Source organism: Lepisma saccharinum, chromosome 3 (assembly GCF_977018435.1).
Source record: "Lepisma saccharinum chromosome 3, izLepSacc3.1, whole genome shotgun sequence".
NCBI lineage: Eukaryota > Metazoa > Arthropoda > Insecta > Zygentoma > Lepismatidae > Lepisma > Lepisma saccharinum.
In genome coordinates this window covers 36,579,682-36,597,801 of record NC_139231.1, presented here as the reverse complement: position 1 = coordinate 36,597,801, position 18,120 = coordinate 36,579,682, and the positions used below count along the sequence as shown (strand labels likewise).

At 39.1% G+C, this 18,120-nt stretch overlaps 1 protein-coding gene across 2 annotated transcripts in view; it reads left to right on the top strand.

The window, feature by feature from the left end:
- fuss (SKI family transcriptional corepressor fussel) overlaps positions 1-15,580 on the top strand; it is a 113,400-nt gene extending 97,820 nt beyond the window's left edge. For both annotated transcript variants that reach the window (XM_083119812.1, XM_083119811.1), the window contains exon 6: positions 15,010-15,580. In XM_083119812.1, the coding sequence (XP_082975938.1) occupies positions 15,010-15,101 (92 nt within the window). In that variant the 3' untranslated portion in view covers positions 15,102-15,580. The remainder of the gene's footprint in view (positions 1-15,009) is intronic.
- Positions 15,581-18,120: the final 2,540 nt, after the last annotated feature.

Below are 18,120 nucleotides of genomic sequence, written 5' to 3'. Positions count from 1 at the left end.
TATTTCATTACGCAAAGATATAGTTGAGAAAAAATGCGAAAGGAAGTTTTACCCATGCGTTCTTATGGATTAAACACTATACGCAAGTTGTCAGCGCAGTTACATGTTGCTATTCTTTACCATTCTGTGCAAGAAATCGCCATCGCATTGACATGCAAAAGTTGTAGGGGAGAGTTGCCGAAATTGGACCAGTTGGTACTATTTTGCTTCTGCATCAAAAACAAGACACAGAAAAAAACGATATTGTAGGTATGAGAAGCACAAACTATTAGCTTTCACTTCATATATGTATTTCAACAAAAAATGCAGGAACCAATACAATAAGGTACATAAACGAAAGTAGTGACATCGGTCCATAATAGGCAACTGGTTTCCTAACTTGGACCACAGGTTGCTTAGGTTCGACCGCTCACAAAAGACATGTAGGCTACGTATGTATGTCTACGGTATCTAGACACCTGCAGCACTCACTGCACACACCATTGTGGTATTTACTCCACGTTCGCCGCTTGTAACAGCACCTACCTGTGATTTCCCTTTCTTTGCTACAATTTTTTGTGGACGTTTCTGAACTGTATGAAACCTGACTCATCCACGTTGAATATTCGGTCAGCTGTAAAAGCAAACAAACCATACCTTCTACTACACTCGTTCAAGCCATAGTCCCCATTATTGTATGCTGCTATAGCCATTTGCAATTCCATCTCTGTCCACAGCCCATACTTTCCCCGGTCCAATATGGGAAACACGTGGTGGTCCAACTTAGGCAAATATACCCCGTTAATAAAAATATGACGCTACACAACTAAACCATAGTTTTACCACATGTAGTTAGTGGTTAATGAATGGCACTTTTATAATATACTACAGGACATTTGATTTCTTACCCCTAGTCTACATAAGAGCTTAAGATCCGAAGCACAATAATTGCAACACGAACAATGGAAACACAATAACAGCACTCCTACTTCGTCGAACGTCTCTAGTTGACTGACCGCTCAGTCATTTGTACATTGCACTGACAGCAACCAGTAGTGCCAACTCACCTGTTTCAAATACTCGTCTATAGGCAAAAACAAAGGCGGTCCAACTTAGGCAACGGTCCAATTTCGGCAACTCTCCCCTATGTTAGGCGCAGGGAGAGCGCACAAGCTGTCTGATGGTCGCGTTGCAGGTGAAATTGTTACTCGCTTACCAGTAAAGTTCTGTTCGTTTTAGGGAGGAGGTGTAATTCTCTGCTTAATTAATTTAAGTGCATGTGTTTGTGTTTGTCCAGTCTCATAGATCACATCAGTTAGTTTTTTTCTGTGAAATCCCAGTGGGTATCTGTGTGGTGTGTGTTTAATGAGATTGTGACACCATTGAAATGCCAGCAGAAAACTTCACGTTAAAACAAATAATTTTTATGTGTGACACTTAGTTGAAAACCGAATCATATCGAGACGTTTGCAGGCAATTTATTATTTGTAGGGACCCCTAAAAATAGTCTAGAGAACCAATCCCCCACACTATAGATGAACTGAAAGACAATGTAAGAACAGAACTTACAAGAATTACGGAAGAGGAACTTTTGCGTGTCAATCAAAACTAGATCAAAATATGCCGAGAACGTGTGAATGCGGTTGGGCATCACTTTCAACAACTCCTATAACACAGGTTAGTACTCGCTATGATATTTAAATATATTTTTTCTGCATAATAAATATATGTGCGTAAAAATAAGCGGGGCGTCACCTGTCGAAAATGCCGGCATCCACGCCGTGCTTCGCCCTTCTGCAGTCACGCTCTATCTCGGCCAGGAGTCAAAACGAACGCACGATATAAATCTATAGCATTTATCCTACCTCCAAAATGCCTTCGAATAAAAAAAATGATGACTTAAAAATCCTTTACAAATGATGGTTTGGCTTTTTTAGGTATATCACTAAAGTTTTTCGGAGACTTACTTGATCAGTCATACTCCCACCAGTATCGTAGTACCGAAGGAAAGGGTAAACTCTCTCCTTCGTTAAGAAGTATAGTACATATAATAGCAAGAATGTTAACTACTCCTCCAACATGTACTTTCAGCATTCATATTGGTTTGTAGTGAGGGAGTTTACTCCAACTGGTCTTTACCGGCCACTCGTACTGTTCCTTGAGACCATTTCGAGGCCATGGTACAGTGATATCTCACGTTTACACGTTTCTGGGGAGGATGATTGATTTTAGCTTTTTTTCCAAAGGATCTGAGCTTCGATCCCAGGTGGAGGCACACTGTACAGTGTTTCAAATCCCACTTGAAACTGTAGATCTAGTCCCGATCAACATATCCGAGTATAAATTGGACTAAAAGCATGCTCTTGACGTCGGTTTTACGCCATTTTTGGCAATGGCGAAGATGAGGATGAATGAGGAGTAGACGAAAGAACGCTAATGCACACATATGGACAAGACCAAAACCCCCCTCAGAGGATTGAACTCTGATTGTGGCGCCAAAGGCTTGTTAGCTTGCAAGCATGCGGGTCCAATGTGAATATGTGGAAAAGAAGTTGACATTAGAGTGCCCAGCACGTTAACCCTTACACCATTGTCCATGCTCGAAAATACACTAAAATATTACGATGCTTAATTCGACACGATATGCCACCTGCTGAAGAGTTGTTTCCTAAAACCGTCTTTGGATAGGCTCAAGGGTGGACAAAATATTTAAAATTAGGCTCTGCAAGTAGAATTTCTCTTTTAATCCTTCTTCCTCTCCCCCCTCTGTCTATCTTTTTCTAATTCTGTTTTTGTACTTCTATATTTCTTCTTTCTCTATTTTCGATTATCTTTCAACATTTCCGTACTCTTTTGTTTATCTTTTATTTTTATCTCTCGTCTTCTGAGTATCAATTTCTATCTTGTTTGCTGTTTCTCTATGTTCTTCATTCTTGATCTCTTTCTATGCTTCTCTCTTCCGCTTTCTATTCGTGTTCTTCATTATTTTTCTCTCTTTTTTTATATATATATATATATATATATATATATATATATATATATATATATATATATATATATATATCTGTGTGAGATTCTTATTCTACTAAAAATGTTTCTGAAATTTTCTCATGCAAGTTATTGGGTAGACAGGATTATTTTTCGGCGGCTTAATACCAACCTTCTCCCACCGGAGCAACATCCCAGGCCCTGAGATAAAACTGTTCGATCGGTGGCGTGGAATTTTATGGCTTGTACTTGCGGCTACGAAAACGGAAAGTGGCAATTGGTAATAATATTTCTTTAGCGCCTATCCTACACACCTCAACTTCTCTGCACGATACACAAATGCGAGCAGGAGACGACGGAGGGGATTTGTTGAGTGTGTTTACACGGAGTGAACACCGAAGACCTAACTTAAGGCTCACGAGGAGAAATGTCTCCCCCCTCCCCTTCATCCCATCCCCATCGAGGCGATCCCGATATGTTCAATTTCGGGAGATTTCCTCCCGTTGAAATGGCCGACCCGTTTCCTGGGAAGGAAATCCCTGGGAACGAACACCTCGGTGGGTTTCCTAAAGGAAAGGGAAGGAAAGGATATTTCCAGTTCAAAAGGAATTCGTGGCAACAACAAAGAGGAAAATTACAGATGGAAAAGTGACTTGTAAGTTCTTATACAAGAACCATCTGTGTTTTATGTGATGCGATAACTCAAAACGGTTCTTGTCGTGTTCAGTCCACTTCCTTCGACATGTGACCTTTGGTGGCACGTATACGACCAGTGTAAGAATTAACGGAAGGTGGGAGGGGGGGGGGGGTGCCGGAGATTTCCCCCTGTTTTTATCACCATAAAAGATAATGACATTGAAAGCGTATACTATTTTTTAACTATGTAACAAACATAGTTGAAACATCATTTGCGTCCATCATCTAAGATTACGAGGGTCACTATTTATATTTTGAGCCTAACAATGAAAAAACAGGAATTTGGCATTGAAAACTGCTTTATTGTTTTTCGAAGTATTCTCCTTTATGGTCAATACACTTTTGCATTCGTTCGAACCATTTGTCAAAGCAGTTTTTCCAATCTTCTTGAGACACCTCCATAATATGGTTTTTGAACGCATCAACGGCATCTTCCGCCTACGAAAATCGTTGTCCACGCAATTTATTCTTGACATTCGGGAACAAGAAGAAGTCATTGGGTGTCAAATCAGGACTGTACGGCGGATCACCCATCAATTCGATTTTTTGACTGTTCATAAAGTCGGTTGTTAGACGAGATGTGTGACAGCTGGCATTGTCTTGATGAAGAATGATCCGGCGGCGTTTGTTTGTTTTCCGTATTTGACCGAAGACCTCTGGCAAACAAATGGTTGTGTACCATTCAGAGTTGACCGTTCTACGTTCCTCTAAAGGCACAATTGCCACATGACCAGTTTTCCCGAAAAAACAGGCGACCATTTGTTTCGATGTGCTTCGAGCGCGAACAACTTTTGTTGGATTGGGTTCATCTTGAAACACCCATACAGTCGACTGCTGTTTACGTTCCGGCTCATATGCATATATCCATGATTCGTCACCTGTTACAATCTTATATACGTCTTTTGAAGCACCACGATTGTATTTATTGAGCATTTGTTTGCACCAATTGACGCGAGCGTCTTTTTGAGTTTTTGTCAAATTTTGTGGGATCCAACGAGAACATACCTTTCTCACAGCTAAATGATCATGTAATATTTTATATATGCTGGTGGAACTAATGCCTATGGTTGCCTCAATCTCACAGTATGTCACATGACGATCTTGCAGTATTAGGTTTTGCACAGCATCAATGTTTTCTTGAACAACAACTGATTTTGGACGACCTTCGCGAATCTCGTCGGTGAGCGAATGGCGGCCACGATTAAATTCTTTATACCAGCGTTTCACAGTGGCAAAGGATGGGGCTTCATCGCTAAATGTGGAAGTAAGTTGATCGATGCACTCTTGTCTTGATAATCCACGTCGAAAATCGTAAAAAATCATCGCACGAAAATGTTAACAAGTTAATTCCATTTTATTGTTGTCGCGCAATCTCCAAGGCAACATAAACAACACAAATGAAGCTATTGACAAAACATTTGAAGTACGTTATGGTCAATAATGCCAGACGATTCCGTGCAAACGTCAAATCGCGCCTAACTTCAATCAGTGTTGCCAAGGCTCAAAATATAAATAGTGACCCTCGTACCCTGCCGGAAATTACACAACCTTGTGGATTAAAGAAGGACACCATTTCGCAACTGATCAACCTCACCGAGCCTAGACAACTGCAGGCTGTTTTCCACTTGACATAGCGCTGACAGTTTACATGTATGTTCACAAGAAACTTGTAGGTTAACATTGAGTTTGAACTTGGCACTATAAATTTGGTCGTTCTCGGCGATAGCTCTTTTCGGGTATGAGCAATGTCGCCATAGCAACGGCGGACACAACGAATTCCCCACTTTCACTCCAAAGTTACGGGGTGAGATATTTCACCACCAATATCAGCAGTTAAGAAACGAAATGGTAGCGTGTATAATACATCAATGTAAAGATGAGATTCAGAAGATTACGTAGATAAAATACAGGTTGATTGCAGGTGACGAGTTAAAGAAGAAATGAAGAAACAAAAGCAGGTATTTTCCAAGAAAGTGACCAGCAAACAATTGACCGGAACTTACGATTTCTTCGGTTTAGCTACCATAGACTTGCTGGCGTGTAAAGGAACGTGAAGTCACATGGTACTTTGCATTGTTGTTTCTTGAATGCCCAGTAGCCTAGTGCAAAGGCAGGAAACATGCTTAATATTTGCAATCATACGCGAAGCAATAAGACATATCTGGGCAAAAGCCGGAACGCCAAACAATATGAATAGAACGAAAACTATTGCTACTACAAATAATAACAATAACAAATGCATATTAAGATAGCAATGGTATTATTAAAGTCTGTCTGCCTGTCTCTAACGTCAGCCACTTCAGGAAACTAGGTTACCATTTACATCTTAAAGGAATAGCACTTACCAAAATATGCTATTTTTCAAAATTTCCTGGAATACTGAAAAATCGTAACTCGTAAATAAGCGAATTCTAACCGGATATATTTACTTCAATATATAGATTATCAAGAATTGACCTAACATAATGTAATTGTTTCTAAGTGGTTTTATTTATTACAGTACAGAACGGACAATGGTAACCTGACAGCAATAGGAAATAATTCTCCTCTAGAAGCTTATCTTCTCGTTTCTAGGAAATTCACTCCTCTTCCAAGGTATGCATATTGCTTTGGTAATGGGGGGGGGGGCTATCCAGCGAAAGATTAAACATATCATAAACCTGCCACCTTGAAATGCCTGGCGCCAGGAACCTACAGATTGCCCACCGACATTTAGTACAAGAACTGTTTATTTTCCTCTTCATCTATTGTTTACAATAGGAATTAACGCAACAAAGGAATTTCTTGTAAAGTGTAATAAATAAGTAAAATAGATGTTCAATGTCGCAACAGGAACTGATTTGCCGGAACGGAGTTCGGATGCGTTCCGGCTCATTTTAAGCCCTGAGGATTAGTAATAACAATTATTATTATTATTATTATTATTATTATTACAGTTATGACTGTTGTTATACAATGACTATTATAAACTCATAGATATGAACCAATTTTATTTCACAATATTATTATTATTATTTCATCCTTGGGAAGATTCTTCTACTCGATCCACAAGATGAGTAAATCTAGTACAACTGTTTTTCATAATTTGTTTTCACATATCCTGTACTTGGTGTACTGAAATTGACATGCATAGTTATTCTAGTTTGTTACTAAATTTTAAACACAAAAGTTAGGCGAAATTTTAGTCCTAAAGTTAGTGATGTGTGACCTCTCACATAAAACTCTAATTTTTTAAAATTTTGTAACTGTGAAACCGTTTATTCCTTGAATTAAATGGTAGAATGTGAAAACATAACCTTGTTACTGTATTCTACACTATTTTTTCAACATAATGCAGTTTTTACTCAATTTCCATGGGTGTCCTAGGACCGGTTCGACTCCCCTTCTCGACGCCCATAATTCACGCTAATATAATTTTCTTTCGTCCTCCTCCGTAGCCGAGCGGGTTAAGGCGTTCATTCGTCTTGAGATCGTTCGCTGCGGGACGGCGTAGGTTCGAATCCGGCTCTGGTCGGAATTTATTCGGCCTACGTATAGGGCCGGTGGCAACCCACCATCGTGAGGAAACTGGGGAGCTCCGAATGAGTGAGCGGTAACCCGGTCGAGAAGACCTACAACGGCTGGGGGTTCGTCGGGCTGACCACCCGTCACCCCAATACTGGTCTAAGATCTCCACGCTATAACAGGTGACGGAGGAACAGTGTGGGAGGGAGACCAGCAGTCGGTAGGTAAGCCAAGGCTCTCAAGGGCTATCGCGCTGTGGGTTATTATTATAATTTTCTTTCGAGTCCAGCAATTTCCCTGTACTTAATCTTTATCTATTGGAATAAAAATGAAGCTAATAATACTAAATGAAAGTTATCAGTACAGCTGATATTTTTCTTCCGAGGATTTCAATTATTTTCTGTAATCTCATGAAAAATAAATTCCATGAACTTGTCCACTTGTCGGTCAATTCTGATCGACCTGAAGATGTTTTTAGCTTGGCGGACCATTATCAATTACAACAAATTGTTTTCATTCTATTTTTTTGCATAAAGAACCTGATAAGTCGGAATAAGAATGACATAATAATTACGAATAAAGGAAACGGCACATATTGTGTTCAACCCTTTTGTCCTTGTAAATTTCGTAACAAAGGAATAGAGGTCACATTGATTAAATAATATTAAATCTAATTCACGTTAACATCTCTTCGGTCACACACAAAGTTATTATTAAAAAAAACTGCTTTAGACATTTCGAAAAAGTGCTGGTCACAACATCATCTGAGTAGCACTTTCCTTAATATCACATTATTTTTCTTTCGTGCTTTGTTGCACCCTTCCTTCGACGACACCTTCTTATCTTACGTATCTAAAGCTCTGCAAGTGGTTTTCCTTATGGGCTAAACTCTTGTTTTCGGCTCATCTTTCCAAACTGTACCAACGAGGAATAGCGTTTCGCTATGTGGCCCCTTAGCAACCAACCTAGCAACCGGTTGTATAAACTCAACATGGCCGCACCCATGCGCGGGCCTAGCATACGACGCCACCAGCGTATTCGCACAGTGCGTATGAAATCTGATCGTTATTTCAGCTCATTCCATACTCGACTTTCGATTGTCAGAGAAGTTCCAATTGACTGGCCTTCTAGGTGTCCTGACATTACACCCCGTCAAGTGCGTCAAATTCATGATATCGATTACTTTATAACCATAATGACAATGTCATTATCACTGCTAACGGGAACATGACACGTCAATTACAGGAAGAGTTGGAATATCGATGTGTCACGAAGGTGCACACGTCGAAATATACTGAACACAAACTTTCTGAATTGGTGTGTATATATATATATATATAATCCACAGCATGTGTTTGTATATATATACTCTGTCCCGGGTATCCCTGGAGCGAGCGAACAAAAGAAAGTCTGTGCGCAAGTAGTGACTCGAGAGGGCTCGACCAATGAAAACGTGAGAGGGAATGGGATTGCGTGGAAGGGTAAATCTACTGCAGATACCAGCCTTTGCAGCAGCGACTCGCTCTCTCTCCTTCTTGCGCAGCCTTGCTGCAGATATTCCCTGGATAGAGTATAAGTTAAAAGTCTTGTTATTAAAAGTAAGGGGTAGGTAGGTAAAGTTCCCTGTGCATATAGCACCGCATCAAGAAGGCAGATTTAGGGGATGTGGGGGTAAGGCCCCACACAATCACATTCTTGTTATTAAATTGTGAACTTAACAACCTTTATATACACATTATACACTGAAAAAAAAGTAGACTTTCTTCCATGATCGTTTTTAATGTATCAACGGTCATTACGTGGTGAACTTAATTAATGCAATTTTAATTTATCAGATTTTTTTAAAAAAAATTATGGTACACACAACTGGATTTTATAATCCCTATATGTTTTTGTGCATGAGATATACACGTTCAAATAAAAAACGGTTACGTCCTTTTGTTGTAAATTAACAGGCAGACTGTTAAATTTTGACGGAAGAAATATCATGAATTTTACTTACGGTAACTAGTTATGAAAATACACATTTCTTAACATTTGCTTATAAGCACATATTTTTGTCACAAAAAATTGAAACAAAATATTAATTTTTAAAAAATATATACTAGAAATAAAGACCAATTTCAACGTTCATGATTCTGGTAAGCCTTGATCGGACTAAGATGATTCTTGACCTCAGTATCTCAGCAAGAACGTTTTTCGCAAATTTCTCTCGTTTTGAAAAACTGGCACATCATCTCAAATTCTGAGAAAATACATCTGTTTAGAATTTTGTTTAGAGCATTCTATAGAATCTCCATATTGATAGCTTTCTTATAGTTTAGATAAATGCGATAGATAATAGACTTAGAGTGCCAAGAAATTATCACAGATATCTAAAGAACAGCAAAAGCAACATCTAGACCAACTGAATCAAAACTGTTGCCACAACCTTCATTTAGTTTACCAGGGCCATAGAAGTGTTGATTTGCTTCTTTCTCGCAAATTTAGAAAAGAAATTCACGTTTTGCAACAATATATAATACATTGTAAGTAGGGCTGAGAGATTTTGAACCGATGACGATACTCTAACCGATGCTTGAAATTGTAGAAATTAAAAGTCGTTCAAAATATTGATTAATATTTGTGGGTGAGAATTACATTCCAATTATAAGCATCAATTCACCAGAGTTTTGCTTTAAAGTATTAAAAAATTACATTAAAATGTAATAATACCTGTTACGTATTCATACAATACAGTTTTTACACATAATATTGTCACAAAATGAAAAGAAAACTTCGGATTTTGTATAACTTCCAGGATAAAGACTCAGCGATAGTATTGCGGGACAGTTTGCGGACCCCGTGAACGATCAAAGCACCGAAAAAATATTGGCCAGTTTCGGAAAATAAAATCCATCCGGTAGTTTCCGATCCGATACCACTAGTATCGATAAATACCGATACATCGTCATCGGTATCGGCTAGCCCTAATTGTAAATACGTATTTATTTCCATACAGAAAAATTAAAACATTTATGCTTCTATAAAAATACATTTAATATTTATGCTCAGGTCACCATAATTTGTGATGCGATTAAGAGTTCATATCCAACTTATTTACTTAAAAATCCCAAACATTTAATTTAATGGGATTCTGGTTTCGGGCAAGAGAAACTAAAACAACTGATTACCCTTTTAAAAATTATCTAAACTTTTTTTGTTACTGTGCATATTATACGCTCCTGGGCCAGCCCTGCGAAAAGGGACGCAATAATGAATGAATCATTATCAGACAAGTGCTCTAGAGGTATCTCTCGCGACTGAAAGTTTGTCCTAGAAAATTAAACAACCGAGTTTTATAAAACTTTCAGTTTACAGGAACCGGAAACAAAAGCTTGGAAGCGCCACCCCGGCTTGTTTAGCAACCAATCAGAGCCTTCACAGCGCACACGTGGCACCGAAGCTGGCCGGCCGGCCTTCATTGTTGCGCACGTCTTCTATTTAACCTAAGAGAAAAGTAATCAGGGGCAACAATGCTATGGTTGAATGCGGTGGCGCGCTGTGCGACCCCATTCAATTCTTCCCTTGCGTTGGAGGATTTCGAGTGCCCCTGCCATTCCGTCCACTTCTAATTCGCAAAAGAATACGTCGTTTTGTCAAGGCCGCTGAAAGCTTTGCAAATGTTAGCCGAATTCCCGGTCTCTTGTCTCGCCAATTTTCAGTCCACTGTTGTGTTCCGAATTCAATCTCGATCTCTAGTCCTACGACTGACAATGGGGAATTGTTTGTCGTGTCATTGTAAATAACCTCCAGTTTGAAACAAGAATGGACGATAGGGAGAATGCCAAAGGTGTAGCAAAGCGCAGCGAATGAAACAATTTGATGTGGTACTTCTCAACAGATTGCATTGAAACAAAACATACATGATATAATAAAAAATTGAAATTCCGGAGCAGTTTCTCTTTCTAGCATAAATCAGTGGTTTTTTTTGTTTTTTTTTTGTTTTTTTTGTAAAGTTTGGTAGCTATAGTTCTTGTCTAGTCATACGGCGGGCGAACTATATTCTGGCAATGGAAGTGGAGAGCGGGGAATACGCCGCAGACCAGCCAGACAACAGCGGTGGCGCCGAGAGATACGACGTCGCGGGAGGAGGTGCTACGCGCACCTCGTTCTATACTCTGTCCCAACTATCTCTGTAGCAAGGCCGCGCATATCGTCAGAGAATGAGAGGAAATCGAGTTCGCAGAGCGAAGCAGTACACGCTGCTGCGAAGACTGCAGTCGCTTCCCCCCTCCACGCAATCCCGTTCTCTCTCACGTGTTCATTGATGGAGACGTCTCGCGTCACTACTTGCGCAGTGACTTGTTTTCGTTCACCTGCTCCAGAGATATCATGGACAAGGTATACAAGCTGCTGTGTTTCTCATTGCACTGGATTGGTCGCTTCCCCGCCCACCACTTCCCTTGCCAGCATGTAGGCCACCCGCCGTAAGACCAGACAGGGGCTATAGAGTAGGGAAGGTCGGGGTAATTTCAGAATAAAAGAACAGCAGTTCCGATGCCCATAGCATAGTGCAATGTAATTACCATATTTCACCGCATAATCGTCAGAAAAGGATCTTCAAAAATGTTTCTATCCAGTTTGATGTGTGGCGATTGCCTGTTGGCAGTCTACCATTTGCCTATAACCAAATTACTCCACTTTTGTTAACTGCAATTTGTTTAACATGTTTTTGTAATACAGAAACTTGGTTAGTTGAACCAAGTAATATTGACCTCTGCCAACCGCTCACTCGGCAGGGTCAGTCACAAGGAAACTTTAATTAGGTGAAGCTCTCGTGCAAAAACCATGTAAGATTTTTTTCAAATTCCACTAGCTGATCAACCATAACCAACATGACTTGGATGTTATATTAATGGTAGATGTAATATACCGGGTGAGCCAGACTCAATTAGGTAATTTTTGATTAGATGTAATTTTCATTTTAATTTTTTTAATTTTTATTGTGACAAATGTTACAAAATGGTTACAAAAATGGAATCACACACACATAAGTCATTGATTTTCAAGATAGTGGTCGACCTGGGCACCATCTAAGTCAAACCAGGTTTCTAGACGTAAAGCAACATTTTCACACGCCTTCCTGAACAATCTCACCTCACGCAGGTGTTGCTCACTGTCAATGGGATTAGCGTACACCTTGTGTTTGAGGTGACCCCAAAGGAAAAAGTCTGGTGGGGTGATGTCGGGTGATAGGGCTGGCCACTCCACAGGCCCTCGACGGCCAATCCAGCGTTGAGGAAAAACTTGATGCAAGAACCCCCGAACAATTTTGGCGTAGTGTGCAGGGGCACCACTTTGCTGCCACCACAGTTCATGAAAGTTTTGTCTCCTCTGAAGTTCTGGGATGACACTTTCTCTCAGCATCTGTAGGTAGGTTTCCCCCGTGACGTTACCTTCCAGGAAGAACTGGCCAATCAGTTCTTCGTACGTCACGCCGCCCCACACCATCACTCCCGGGGACTGGAAATCGTATTCAATGGTGGCTCTGGTGTTCTCTTGCCGCCAGAACACGCAGTTGTGTCTGTTGACCGATCCTGATGTGTGAAATTTGGCCTCATCAGTCCAGACAATATTCCTGATAATGTCAGGGCTCTCCTGAAACTTGGTCAGCATTTTCTCGGCAAACTCAAGTCGCCTGTCGAAGTCGTCCTCGTTAAGAGCATGACCTCGTTCACATCATAACGTATGATGCTGCCATCTACCGACAACAAAATGTACTTTCCCATTTTTCCGTGTGCTGTTGGATTGATTGGTTACTAATGTTCGAAAACTGCCTTATTGAGTCTAAATGTACTTCATATAAAAAGTTGTGCAGGTTCCAATAGGGAAGATATAATTTGTACACAAATTACTCCGACCCCACCCCCTTTTGAATGAAAGTGCACTATCTTAAAATACGTTGATCAGTATCGCACAATTTGAATACAAGATTGGTCAACCAAGGGAATGCTAGCAATCCTCGTTCCACACTCTCTATTTTACTCTCTATAATAATATAAGATCAAACTTGCCCAAAACATATGTCCAATCCTATAGGTCCGGAGCAAGATTATAAATGGTTTGTTTCTACAGTGACAATAAATAACAATTTCAAAGATAACATTTTAAATGGAGGTTATCCAGGAATAAAGAACGCCAATGGCTCCCCATGGTGTAGACGTTAATTAGCACGTGGCAAAATATACATGAGCCCTTGTTCGAATCAAATTACACAAGAAATGGACCCACCATGAAAGATTTGTGGTACTGAAAAAACGTACATAGGTACTTGGTAATTGGTGGCATGTTTAATAATTTTGTACACAATTTCGCGTTATTGGTGGAAATAAACTTCTACAAATGACTGCATATGGACAACAAACTATGAATAAAATTTGAATTCGTTTGTTGAAAAATAAGCATTTGTTAAACCTCCGTTTTCCGTGTATAGCAATAAGACACACATTAATGCGAACTGAAACGTCACAAATTACTCACGTCACAATTAATTTAATGTTTACCGAAATCACTGTCCGTAAACAAGCTTTATTTTGTTGGAACGGTAGTTTTGCATAATATTATATAATGTGTGTATGATTCAGAGAATCAGATGCATTCACTTTGTAAATTCGTCAACATTTCAATAAATATTTGTATTCACAATGATGCAGGCCGCTTGTACACAATTGACCTTTGAGTATGGTTTTATATGTTTATTGTGTGATCCTAATGATTTATAAGTTCATTTCAAAGAGCGGTGATTGATATAACAAAGTGAGAACTTACATTCTGGGTTTGAGTTTTTGTTTTAAGTCCACTTTATTCACAGGTGGTTAATCAGGACTGGACCTACAGTTTAAAGTGGGATCCGAACTACTATATGCCTCCCCCTGGTATCGAACCCGGGACGCTTTGACTTCAAGGTAACGATGTTACCAATACGCCATCGGGGAGGCCCAGCAGAATTTTCATTTCTTCCTTTCTTCCCTGCTTAAGGTCCCGGTGGTAAAAACCCTCATGTGCCTGCCGTGTGTCCGCCTGTCTGTGCACCTGTATCAGTTAACGATAGCTTTTATGTCTATTATATCTGTGCTCAGATAGGTTAAGGATTGGACCTACAGTTTAAAGTGAGATCCGAACAACTGTGCAATGTGTTACCACTGGGGATCGAACCAGGAACCAACTGATTACAGGGCGACATCGTTAGACAGTGGACAAAACATCATCTCGTAACTTGTTGGATGATCGCCCACCTTTGATGACGTATGTGAGAGTGAGGCTGGTAGTCGGTAGGTAGGCCTTGGCCTAGCGCTACGGATTATGTTTAGTTTTTCAATTATGTGCACTGTAAAATCACAATGCGAATATTATACAGTCATATTTGCGCAGATATCACGACAATATAATGTGAATATATATCTTGTATGTAAAATATATTTGAAATTAAATATTTATAATTAATAACTAACTAATTTGCTGGCATTTCTAAATCGGCAACTTGCAATCTATCCCAGTGCTCGAAGTGGATATTCCAAGGTAGGGGGGGGGGGGTGATGCTTGTATGGTTCAAAATGAAGACAATGAAGCAGATGGGGATTCTTAGCAAATTATAGAAGCTGGAGGTATTTTTTACGAGAATTTCCTTAACTAGGCGTGCATGGCATCACCTCGCGTTCCCACCTCGAAGCACTGATCTATCTTTACCCTGGACAAGATCAGTCCAATCTTGCGAATCATAACTGTATACTGCATTAAATAAGTTTTCCCATACTTGGTTTCACATGTCCAACTGAAACTATTCTTCTTTCCTCTTTTCAGACGTACAAAATCCGCTGCAGCACCTAACGGGGAAGTCTGTGATCGAATACCCAAGTCTCCACGGGTACCAAGAAACGAAACTGGCTCCGTGATTCAACCAAATACGAACTTGTCCCATGTCGCCGTTTCTTGTTCAATCGCATTGTTTCGTCCCTTCACTAAAGCAAAATCGTTGAACACTGTGCTGACTCGTGAACAGACATTTTTGTGATAAAGGATCTAGTCTACTTAAAGTGTTAAAACGAAGCAACCGGAAGAACGAAGGTAAATTTATAGTGTTGTAAATTATTGTTAATATTGTGATTACGTGATAGAAAAATCTACTTGGTTCTTTGCATCTTCTCTTGTAATATATACATGCTTTCCTATGACAAAACTTGTGAATAGTGTGAATTGCATATTATGGTATAGAATTTGCATTAATATCCTTGCTCGTGCCCTTCTATTTACCGCCTTTTGTCAACTGGCATTTCATCTAATGTATGAATGGAATGGTGGTGTGTACATATGTAACGTATGCTTGTGCGTGTACATATGTAATGTATGCTTGTGGGTGTGTACATAAATATCTAAGCTAGATTAAGAATATTTCTAAATTCCCTTACCACTAATAGATTTTAAAAGAAATATGTTTATACACTTTCAGTTCTTGTGCAAATTGAAAAAACGTAATTGTAAAGAGGCGGATATACTCTTCAAACTTACATCTGAAATTATTGTAAGACTAATTAAATTTAATTTATGGTTGAAATTACTGCAATACTGTTTCCAGTAGTAGAATTGCAGAGTTAGCAAAAGACAAAGAAACTAAATTATTCAGGATATAATGTGGATGCATATTGCCTCAAACTTGCGTTCATTCACAACGGCTAGAAGTATTCATTTTCCTAGTTAATGTACTTGGTTAAGATAACAAGCTTTCTTATAAAATATACAAGTCTGCACAATGGCATGTTTCGTCTTCATAAGTAATGTAATCATGGTAATAAATAGGATTGTGCAAATTGCAAAGCTTCTAAACAGGGCTCGGTGAGGAGGAAGGGGAATGACCACGATTTTCGGGATCCTGAAATGTCAGGAAATTCCTACATTTAGAGAATACCAACATTTTCCGTCCTGCATACCTTTACGAATAGTTAACTGTCATTCGGACCGCTTTACATTTCATTGTTGGGATGTGTGTAACAAATTTTCAAAATACGTTCTAAAGTTCAACCAGTTCACTGAAGTCAATTATTTCTCAATTCAGCACAAACTTGAAAATCATATCACATACTATTCAACTGTCGTGCTACATACAAAAATAGGTCTTGACGTGGCCACCTGATATGATTTAACAGACTACACGCTACCCTGAAGACGGAGGCAGATTCAGCCTCCGAAACGTTGGTAATTTTTTTGAAAATAACAGTGGTTAAAAGTCCAAAACCAAGATTGAATAAATCACCACTGATTAGCTACAAAGAAGAATTAACTTATGAGTTAATAATAGTCATAAATTCGGATCTATCCCAAATTGAATAATGGTAAGTGTGTTAATGAGATACATTAACGATGTTATATCATCGTAGTTCAATACAATTGTGACTGATATACAACACATGACAGAATACATATAATCTTATGCATATTGTATCATATTTGTTCTGTATATCCGTCACTGTTTTATTGTACTTATAAAAGACAATTTCCTAGCACAGCTTTCTGGAACTTTAATTTCCAAAAACTTCAGTCATTCCTTACATCTCATTCAACTTTTATTCTGTGCATCTGTGTTCCAATCACTATTTAATCACTTGTCTTCATTTACACGGCAATCCCTTGCTGAAATCGGACGGGAAAAGAGGAGGATTAAATTTGTTTCAGAGCTTTTCAATTCGCTCTTTCGCATTTAGCAGTTCTTTGAATCATAGTTTCTTAACAGGGTTCGTTTCTCTATGCGTGTACCTCATTTTCATTCAATTCGAATCACTTTGTCTCTCTTAGCGTTAAGTAGATGTGCAAGCAGTCGCTTTCGGCTGCGAAAGGAGAAGGAATCCCGTGCAGTTTTCCTCCAGCGCAGTAATTACAAGAGCCGAAGTAATTAAATTTACAATTTCCTTTTTGCTTCGTCTACATTTGCTCCGCGTTCCTATGACAACAATTTAATTTTCTCTCGGATTGTAAACTCCCGCCCTGCTTTCTCAGGTTACGAAAGTGAATGTAGGGTCCTCAGAGAAAATGCGATTTCGTTCTTGTTCTCCTTTCCCCCCCTTTTTTTTTTACTGTGAGGATATTTTGTCTTTCTTATTCGCCGTTCTTGAGGAAAATAAACTGTTTCAGTGTTGCCAACCTTCAAAATTTGTCACTATTGTTAAGGGTACGGCTGGTTCCGAGACGGGCTTGTAAAAGTCGAAACGAGAACGAGATCAGACAATTCGAGACTTATCAAGACGAAACGGAGAACGAAAGGGATGTTTATAAATCGAAACAATACCATTTACAACTCGAGATGAGACCGATAATCTGCTAAATCTAGAATCTGCCAAATTTAGTTGCAGTCACTGACTAAACTGCCATGCTTGAGGGGAAAGCCAATGTTACTACCACATGTTATTAGGTACTGGAAATGGAATTCATAACATTACACTAAATAAAGTTGAAAATATTCCTTGCAGGCTTGTTTTCAAAATATGCCTTTTGACATGGAACAAACTTTTTCTGTTTCTCAGTACTGTTACGGTCAGGTATGTAAACAGAAAAATCATCGTAAAGGATTCATTTCGAGATTCACTGTTTCTTGGACCTTCTGTAACTAGTACGTGTACAACGATTGTTTAAACGACGTTGAATAAAAGTAAAAACTATCTTATAAGGCCCGCCACTAGAGGCAGCACTGTGCAATGAATAATACATTCATTAAAAATGGCTACATGATTTGAACTTCAAAATACACATCACTTGTCATTTCATGGTTTCATCTTGTCAATTTATAATAACATCACCTAATATTAGTCAGTTGTTTTTACTTTCTCTCAGCAGTCAGCACTATAGTTATAAAGCATATAAACCCCGAGAAACCCAAATATTTATAACTAAATATGTTCTATTGTTTCGCGAAATTGTTTCAGG